At 40.2% G+C, this 10,006-nt stretch overlaps 1 protein-coding gene across 3 annotated transcripts in view; it reads left to right on the top strand.

Moving 5' to 3' along the window:
* LOC134344858 (NLR family CARD domain-containing protein 3-like) overlaps positions 1-5,490 on the top strand; it is a 45,960-nt gene extending 40,470 nt beyond the window's left edge. For all 3 annotated transcript variants that reach the window (XM_063044968.1, XM_063044970.1, XM_063044969.1), the window contains 3 exons: positions 1,479-1,649; positions 2,930-3,103; positions 5,153-5,490. In XM_063044968.1, the coding sequence (XP_062901038.1) occupies positions 1,479-1,649; positions 2,930-3,095 (337 nt within the window). In that variant the 3' untranslated portion in view covers positions 3,096-3,103; positions 5,153-5,490. The remainder of the gene's footprint in view (positions 1-1,478; positions 1,650-2,929; positions 3,104-5,152) is intronic.
* The last annotated feature ends 4,516 nt before the right edge of the window (positions 5,491-10,006 follow it).

Here is a 10,006-nt window from a genome sequence, read left to right on the forward strand (position 1 = left end):
AAATCTTCTGGATGAGCTTGCCATTAAGGACCTGTACAACACCTCACTAAAATCCATGTAGACAACATCCACAGTTCTTCCTTTATCAGTCACCCTCGTCACTTCATCAAAAAATTCAAGCAAGTTAGTAAGACTCGACTTGACCCACACAAAGCTATGCTGGCTCTCCTTAATTAGGGCACAGTTTTACAAATGCTCATGACTCCTTTCCTTAAGAATTCTCTTCAGTAACTTCCTTACCACTAACGTGAGGTTTATCTGTCTATAATTTCCAGGATTATCCCTAGTTCCCTTCTGGATTAATGGAGTAACATCAGCTATTCGCTAGTCCTCCGGGACCACATCTGTGTCTAGAAAGGACACAAAGATATTGGTCAAGGCCACAGCAATCCTATCTCTTGTCTCTCTCAATAACCTGGGGTATATCCTATCAAGCCCTGGGGACTTATCCAGCTTAATGCTCTTTAAGTGACCCAACACTATCTCCTCTTTTACCTCTAAATGTTTAAGCATAGCATATGCTCATCAAGGATCTCCCTATCCTCCAAGTCCTTCTTGGTAAATACTGATGTAAAGTACTCATCTAAGTAAATGTTCCCTCCTTTATCCTTGAATGGTCCTACACTCTTCCTAGTTATCTTCTTGTTCTTGATGTATGTACAGAATGCCTTGGGATTCCCTTTAATCTTATTTGCCAATATAAATATTTCCATTCTGTTTAGCCATTTCCCAGGTGAGCCTACACTTCTACTTCTTCCCTGAAAGTGGCTACACAGATTGATAGTGCGATAAAGAAAGCATTTGACGTGCTTGCCTTTTGTAACTGATGAATTAAGTTCAAGAGTTAGGAATTTATGTTGCAGCTTCATAAAACTAGTTGGACCACATCTGGAGAATTGCAATCACTTCCTATAGAGGAAGCATGTTGAGACTTTGGAGAAGGTACAGTAAAGGTTTACTGGGATGTTACCTAGATTAGAGGGCATGTGCATAGGGAGAGATTGGACAAATTTAGGTTGTTTTCTCTGGAATGGCGAGGGCTGAGGGGAAATCTGATAAAGATTTACAAGATTATGAAGGGATAGATGGTGAAGATAGCCAGTATCTTTATCGCAGGGTTGAAGTATCAAACACTGCATGGCACGGAATGTGAGAGAGATAAATTCAAAAGAGATGTGTGGGGCAGTTTTTACACAGAGAACAGTGGTGGAGAAAATATAGTAGAGGCTTTCAAGAGGATCTTAGATAGGCACATGAATAGGCAGCAAATAGAGGGATATGCAGTTGTGTAAGCAGAAGGGGTTAGTTTAATTGGGCACTTGATTGTTAATATAATTAGCTTCAGACAAAATTGTGGGCCAGCAGGCCTGTTCCTGTGCTGAATTGTTCTGTAATCTATGTTCTACTATTAAAGTAAGGATTTGTTCTGATGTGCAAATTAGCATAATTTGGTAAGATTATTTATTTATTTACTGCAGTCTGTATCGCAACAACCTAACAAGTGCATGCTGCCCAGATCTTGCAAGTGGCCTCATAGCTAGCTCGACACTGACTGAGCTCAACTTGACTGGTAACAACCTGCAAGATTTGGGAGTGAAGTTACTCTTTTCAACCCTGAAAGATACGCATTGTCCTATGCAGGTCATCAGGTAAGACTGATCTTGGTTTTAAGTATCCTGTTAAACTTTCTCAAGTTAAAGATCCATAATGATATAAATTGACATAGTATTATTTTCATGAACGTGAGTGTGGTATTTGTTTCTCATGCATTTGGAGGTTATTCAGCTCTGAGACACAAAGAGAAGGGAGCCTTAATGTAATGTTTGCAGCTAAACAAACAAGATGGGATAAACATCTAGGGGAAAGGGATAATGGTACAGAATCATTGTTAATGTGCAGTGTATCCTGCCTCATTTGGTTCTGGCAACTGTTTGAGGGGATGCCCACAGAGTCCTGCAGAATTATTTGTGTCAGATACACAAGAGATCTTGCAAATGCTGTAAATTTTGAGCAACACACACAAAATGCTGGAGGAACTCAGCAAGTCAGGCAGCATCTTTGGAGGGGAATAAACAGTCGACATTTTGGTCCAAGACCCTTTATCAGGATTGAAAGGAAGTGGGCAGAAGCCAGAATAAGAAAATATGGAGTTGGGTGGAATACAAGCTGCCAGGTGATATGTGAAACCAAGTGAGGGGGAAGGTATGGGTGGCGGAGGAGAATGAAGCTGGAAAAGGTAAAGGAGTGAAAAGAAGGAATCTGACAGGAGATTACAGTGAACCATGGACGAAAGGGAAGGGGGAGAGGAACTAGAAGGTGATGGGTAGGTAAAGAGAAGAGAATGGGTGAGAGGATAACCAGAATGGAGAGGGAGAGAGAGAGAAGTGGGGAGGGTGTAATAATTACTGGAAGTTAGAGAAATCAGTGTTCATGTCCTCATGATGGAGGCTACCCAGATGGAATATGAGATGTTGCTCCTCCATCCTGAATTTGGTCTCATCGTTGCTGTAGAGGAAGCAATGGACAGCCATGTCAAAATGTCAGACAGAGTGAAAGCGCTCAACAAAGGAGCTCCTTTCGATCTCAGTCAGGTCTCAGTGATGTACAGGAGGTTGCACCAGGAGCACCGGATCCAACAGATAATCGTGACAATCTCACAGGTGAAGTGTCGCCTCATTTGGAAGGGTTATTCTCACCCCCCCACCCCCCCCCAAAGATGCTGCCTGACTTGCTGAGTTCCTCCAGCATTTTATGTGTGTTACTTGTATCAGATAGCCTTGCAGATTATAGAAACTGGGGAGAGGTCTTATTTTCCATTAAGTAATAATTAACTATTTGGAGCTTCTGTATTACTGAGTATGTCTGTGTTGAGATGGGATTGAGCATTTTCTGTCAACACAATTATAACTGTATTGACTCTTTCTTTCAGCTTAAAAGACAATGGTCTGACTGCTGCTTGTTGTGAGGATATTCTTTCTGCCTTGAGAGTGAACTGTACTCTTAGAGTGCTGAATCTCCAATTAAACAACTTAGGATCAGCAATTAACTTACAGTGCATTGCACAACAATCCAATTGCCAAATTAACTTAAAATAAAAAAACAGGTAAACTTCTCTACTTTATTATTTTATCCATATCATTTTATTGTCTGTTTGGGTTTCTATGTCTCTCTCTAGTTCATATTATGCTCCAGATATCAAAGCGTTAAACACTCACTCTTCCCTGTGAAGTATCTGAGACACTTAGCCTTTGTCATGTTCTGGGAGCCAGGATTATAAACTCACTGCCTATCCCTTGCTGTGACAAACAACATCTAAGACGTTCACTATTCCAAGTACTGCTTCAGGTACCAGTGTTTAAAAAATTCAATGCCCCATGTATCAGGTTCTATTTTTTCTACCCATAATGAGATCTGGATACCAAGATCTTAAACATTCATTACACAAGGTCTTGCTCCTAATGCCATGGTCTGAGACATTCATCGTAAGTCCCTCACAGTACTCTGGTGTGTGGATTATATTATGTACACCCTCTGTAGGAAGTGTGAAGTATAGCAGTGTTAAGACGTGCAAACAATAAAATTAAGCTAATAGCATTTAGAACAAAACTGAGTCCTCAGACATGAAACCCTGCAGCTGGAGCAGGCCCACAGCCTCAGCCTCAGCCTCAGTTCAGCATAAAGCGGAGTAAACATTGTGAGCCCGCAGGCACAAAGCCCAGAGCAGCTAGAACAGGAGTCAGATTGAAAATCTGGTTGAGTGGTGCCACAACAATCTCACTCAACATCATCAAAGTCAAAGAGCTGATTATCAACTACAGAAGGAGGAAGTTGGAGATCCATGAGGCAGCCCTTATTAGGGGAGATGGTCAATAGCTTTAAATTCCTTGGTATCAACATATCAGAGGATCTTTCCTGAGACTAGCACATAAGTGTCATCACCAAGAATGCATGACAGTAGCTCTACTTTCTTAGAAGTTTGCATAGATTCAGCATGTCATCAAAAACTTTGACAAACTTCTAAAGATGCACGATGGAGAGTATCCTAACTGGTTGCATCCTGGTATGGAATAGAAACACCAATGCCCAAGAACTGAAAAGGCTACATAAAATGGATGATACTGCCCAGCTTGTATAGATTCAGCATGTCACTAAACATTTTGACAAACTTTTATAGATGCACAATGTAGGGTATCCTAACTGGTTGCATCATGGCCTGGTATGGACATACCAATGCCCAGGAACAAAAAAGGCTACATAAAGTGGAGGATACAGCCCAGTCCCTCGCAGGTGAAGCCCTCCCCACTATTGAGTACATTTACATGGAGTGCTGCCACAAGAAATCAATCATCGGGGATCTCCCACCATCCAGGCCATGCAACCTTCTGATTACTACCATTGGCTAGCAGATACAGAAACTTTAGGACCCACACCACCAGGTTTAGGAAAAGTAATTACCCGCCAACTATCAGACTTCTGAACCATCATAGATAACTTCATTCACCACTACTTTGAACTTAGTCAATCTTTGCCTGTTTCTGTATACTTTTCATAAAATTCTGTTGTATTTCTTTTTTCCTGTAAATAGCTGCAAGCCACCGAATCTCCAGGCAGAACTGTATATGGTAACATATACATACTTTGTTAATCAATTTATTTTACACTTTGAACTCTGGACTTTGTATGTGCAAAGTATGGAGGAAAATGGATCATGTACAGGTAGAAGAGAGTTAGTTTAGTTAGGCACATTGTTCATGGCAGACATTATGGGATACAAGTCTTGTATATGTTCTATGCTCTGAAATATACTTTCATCACGATATCCTTTCCAGCACAAAGGAAGGTTGCTGAGAGTCAATATAAAACTCTTAAAATCCATGACTTTAAAAACTAATGTTGCTCAATCTTGGCATAAGGGTCCTTGCAGCAGCTTTGCTTAAGGATAATTGCTGTGCATGGAAAATAATTGAGAAGTACTCTATCTCACCTTAAGCAATTTCTCAGATATGGCAGGCTGGTTCCAAGTTCAGATACACCAACAATGTTCAGTGATAAAGGGTAGATGGAACTTTTAGGTAGGATAGTGACATCAACAATAGTAATTAAAGTTGAAAAACGCCCTTATAAATATTTTTTTTTCCTTGTGTTTCCATAGCTTCATTCTGATTGATGTCTATGTACATCAACACTATATCCACTAGAGGACAGCGTATATGCTACATATATCTGCTGAAGCAACGGAACATGCACAATGTAATGGTACTGCACAAGGAAATAAAAAATGTAGATAAAAATAAATGCTGTAGAAGGATATGGAAAATACACATAACACTATATATCAAAGAAATTAATGTTTCAAATAACGTACTGTATAATATGTAACTATAGAGCAAAGTGCACTCCAAGAAGCACAAAATATTTGGATGGATATTTTATACAGAAGATTACATTCTGAATAGAAACTTACACTGTGAAATTAATATTGAAAATTGAATTTCAGATGTATATAGAAACATACTATTATATTAAGTTATAAATGTATTCCATTCATACAAGTTTGTTATATTAATAAATTTATAATGTATATGCATTAATGAGTTCAATAATTGCCCAGTGAATGTACAGTAAATATATAATGTTAATTACATTAGGCCAGGTCTTCCAACATGATATTGGCAAAGATGTTGAGAATTAGCCGTGGTTCCCAGTTCCAGTGTCTGCATCCATTTCAAATAAACAGGAGAAATCAAACACAGAGTCATACACCACATAAGCAGGCCTTTTGGCCCGTCATGTCCATGCTGCCCGTTGTGCCTACCTACACTAATCCCGTTAACCAATACTACTATAGAGCCATAGTCTTGTATGCTTTGGTGACTCAAGTACTTGTCTCACTTTTTTATAAATATTGTGAGAGTATCTGCCTCGATATTTTCTTCAAGCAATGCATTCCAGTCTGCAATCATCCTCTGTATGAAAAAAAGACCTGCAGATCCCCTGTAAATCTCTGAGCTATCACCTTAAAACCTTGGCCTCTTGTCTTAGACACCCTTACCACAATAGAAAGATTAACTTATCTCCCTCATAATTTCATGTACCTTTATCAGGTCACCCATTAGCCTCCTCCACTCCAGCAAAATTAATACTAACCCATCCAGTCTCATAACTGAAATGCTACAATTGAGGCAACATCCCGGAGAGTGTCCTCTGCACCTTCTAAAGAAAGGTCACATCCTTTCTTCAGTATGGTGACCACAACTGCACACAGTACTCCAGGTGTGGCTTAGATAATGTTATATAAAGTTGTAAAATAATGTACCAGTGCTTATATTGTATACCACAGCCAAAGAGTTCAAGCAATCTTTATTTATGACCATCTTATCCATCTGTGCTGCCACCTCGAGGGGGTCAATGGAATTTTATTCCCAGGTCCTTTTTAATCCACTCTCCTTAGGGCTCTACCATTTACTGTGTACATTCTACCCTTGTTTGTCCTCCCAAAATGCAGTACATCGCCTCATAATTATTTTGATTGAATTTCATTTTGCATTGTTCTGCCCAATTTTACAGCTTCCTGTGCTTGAGTGTGGAAGGGTGACTGTGTCTAAGCCCATATGAGTATGTGTGCAGCTGCAAGTGAGTGAGTGAGTGCACATGTTGGGTGGCACCTCATTGTGTCCATCTTTATATGGGAGTAAAAATACCCATTTGATAAAGCCTATACCCATTAGGCGTATAAGATGGTGAGAGGCATTGATTGTGTGGATAGCCAGAACTGAAATGGTTAACACGAGTTGGCATAGTTTTAAGGTGCTTGGAAGTAGGTACAAGGGGGATGTCAGAGATAAGTTTTCACACAGAGAGTGGTGAGAGCACGGAATGCACTGCCAGTGAAGGTGGTAGAGGTGGATACAATAGGGTATTTTAAGAGACCCTTAGATAGGTACATGGGGCTCAGTAAAATAGAGGGCTTTGCAGTGGGGAAATTCTAGGCAGTTTCTAGAGTAGGTTACATGGTCGGCACAACATTGTGGGCCAAAGGGCCTGTAATGTGCTGTAGATTTCTACACCTCTCTGATTAGTTTGGACTGCCCTTGCCCCTTTGATCTAAACCTTGTTCTGTGAAGCCAATGGGCTGGTTGGTTATCCCATGAAAATGGCAACCCTTATTTAAAAATATGATGTTCAAAATCTATAATGTCAGGACCTGAACACTGCTGAGCTATTATAGCTCAAGAAATAAGGTGCTTTAGTATCAACATTGTTGCACTGATTGAAATACTTTGGCAGAAGATGAGAAGTTTAAAGAACACATCATTCTTGGAGGGCAAATTGAAAGAGGAACGTCATCTTCTTTGAGTAAGAATGAGCTAGTCCAGAGCTTCAATGATTTATCCTGTGGAGTAAAGTAGGATCACCTGATCCATTCTATTATCTCCATCAAATTGCACTGAACCATTGATATCAACAGAAGTGTTGCCGAAGAAAACTATCAGCAAAGCTGTCAAAGACTCCACAAAGACAGTTTTTCTTGGACATTACTTAATAGCCAAACTTATCATCTCTCATCTTACAGAAGCCACAGGTGTCTAGAGCTTATGGGCTGTCAGAAGTTTAATATAATTGGCACCTATTAAAAGACTGGTGGCTTTTCTATCAGAACAAACTAGGACCTACTGGAAGAGAATTACAAGACAGATTGAAGGACTAATCAGCCATAAATATAAGAAGTTCCAAGATTAGAATTCCACCTTTAATATAACGTCAAAAGAAAAAATTCTATCAATACCTTAAGCCAAAAGATCAGCTAAGGAGGTGGCTTGGTGGCTTGGTAGCATACTGGTTAGCACAACACTTTATAGTACCAGCGACCCGGGTTCAATTCATGCCCCTATCTGTAAGGGGTTTGTACATTCTCACCAGACCGCTTGGGTTTCTTCCCACTGTCCAAAGACGCACCAGTCATTGTAAATTATCCCGTGGTAAGGCTAGGGTTAAATTGGGCGGAGGTGGCAGCATAGCTGAATGTCCCATTCCACACTGTATCTCAATAAATATAAATACAAATAAAGTAAGTACAAGATGCTGAGCAATTCTTTGACAGTCCTAACATCTCCAGCACAGTAAAGGTTGTCTATTGTCTGAAACAAAATGCCCTACACCATTGAGAGCCAAAAGCAGGAGAAGTTATTAGGGACAAAGGCATTGCTAATACCCACCTAAAGGAAAATTTTGAAGATTCCTCAGGTGTGCCTTTTTCCTTAATGTGAGTACTAAACATCAGACAATTTCAGTCAGCCTTGCTGCTACTTCTAATTGGTAAGAAGTTACAAAAGTAATATGTCAACTCAAAAATAACATATCCTTGTGAGGATATGAAATCCAAAAACTCGGGAGTTAAAATGCATCAGTCACAAATCTATAATCTCAATGTCCACATTTAACGAGGGGGGGATGATTCAGAGATTCAAGTTTATTTATCACATGTACATCAAAATGTACAATGAATTGTGTCATTTGCATTAACAACCAGCCTGAATGAGACTGAAAGCCAATAAATCCCCAGGTCCTGTTAATTGCCGCCCCAGAAAATTAAAAACAGTAGCTATGGCAATAGTGGATGCACTGGTCACATTTTCCAAAATTCTACAGATATTGGAACATTTCCTGCAGATTGGAAGGTGGAAATTGTAACCGCACTATTTAAAAACAGAAGGAAATCAAAAGCAGGAAATAGCTTAACATCAATGTTATGAATTGAATTGATTGACTTTATTTCTTACATCCTTCACATACATGAGGAGTAAAAATCTTTACGTTACATCTCCGTCTAAATGTGCAATTTTAGTAACTTATAATAACTTATAATAAATAGAACAGTCAATGTAATATAGAGTACACTCAAATCAGTGCGAGTTCATCAGTCTGATGGACTGGTGGAAGAAGCTGTCCCAGAGCCTGTTGGTCCTGGCTTTTATGCTGCAGTACCGCTTCCCAGATGGTAGCAGCTAGAATAGATTGTGGTTGGGATGGCTTGGACCCCCAATGATCCTACGAGCCCTTTTCACACATCTGTCCTTGTAAATGTCCTGAATCATGGGAGGTTCACAACTACAGATGCACTGGGCTGTCCGTACCACTTTCTCCAGAGTCCTGCGATTGAGGGAAGTACAGTTCCCATACCAGGCAGAGATGCAGCCAGTCAGGATGCTCTCAGTTGTGCCCCTGTAGATAGTTCTTAGGATTTGGGGGCCCATACCAAACTTCCTCAACCATCTGAGGTGAAAGAGGCACTGTTGTGCCTTTTTCACCACACAGCTAGTGTGTACAGACCACGTGAGGTCCTCGGTGATATGGATGCCGAGGAACTTGAAGCTGTTTACCCTCTTAGCCCCAGATCCATTGATATCAATAGGGGTTAGCCCGTCTCCATTCCTCCTGTAATCCACAACCAGCTCCTTTGATCTTGCAACATTGAGGGAGAGGTTGTTTTCTTGACACCTCTGTGTGTAGAGTCTATTATAAACATCTCTCTGGAACAGTTCATTGTTCCCTAGGCCTCAAGGCAACCACCATCATCCTGGTGCCTGAAGGTAAAAGTAACATGCCATAATGACTTCAACAATAATGAATAACAATAATGAGGTGCTTTGAGCAGCTAGATAGGGATTGCACTTTCTGTATCATTCATGGCTATTTCTGCCTGTCATGATTTTGGCTCAGTATTTCTAACAATTCATTTAGTCTGGCTTGCAGGGCATGCTCCACAGGCTTAACATATCATACCACACAGTCAAAAAAGCACATTGGGTTTGTAACAGTCATTTAGTCTCATCTTACTAGTGATATTCTCTTTGTTCTACCTATCCATCCACCATCTTCTTTGCCACTGAGAACTAACTTGTTTTAGTCACTTTCCCAGTTCTGCAGAAGGATCCAGGATACAAGATGTTAACTGTATTTCTTTCCACGGGTACTGCCTGATCAGAAGTGTTTCTAGCACTTTCTG

This window comes from Mobula hypostoma, chromosome 4, assembly GCF_963921235.1.
Source record: "Mobula hypostoma chromosome 4, sMobHyp1.1, whole genome shotgun sequence".
NCBI classification, from domain to species: domain Eukaryota; kingdom Metazoa; phylum Chordata; class Chondrichthyes; order Myliobatiformes; family Myliobatidae; genus Mobula; species Mobula hypostoma.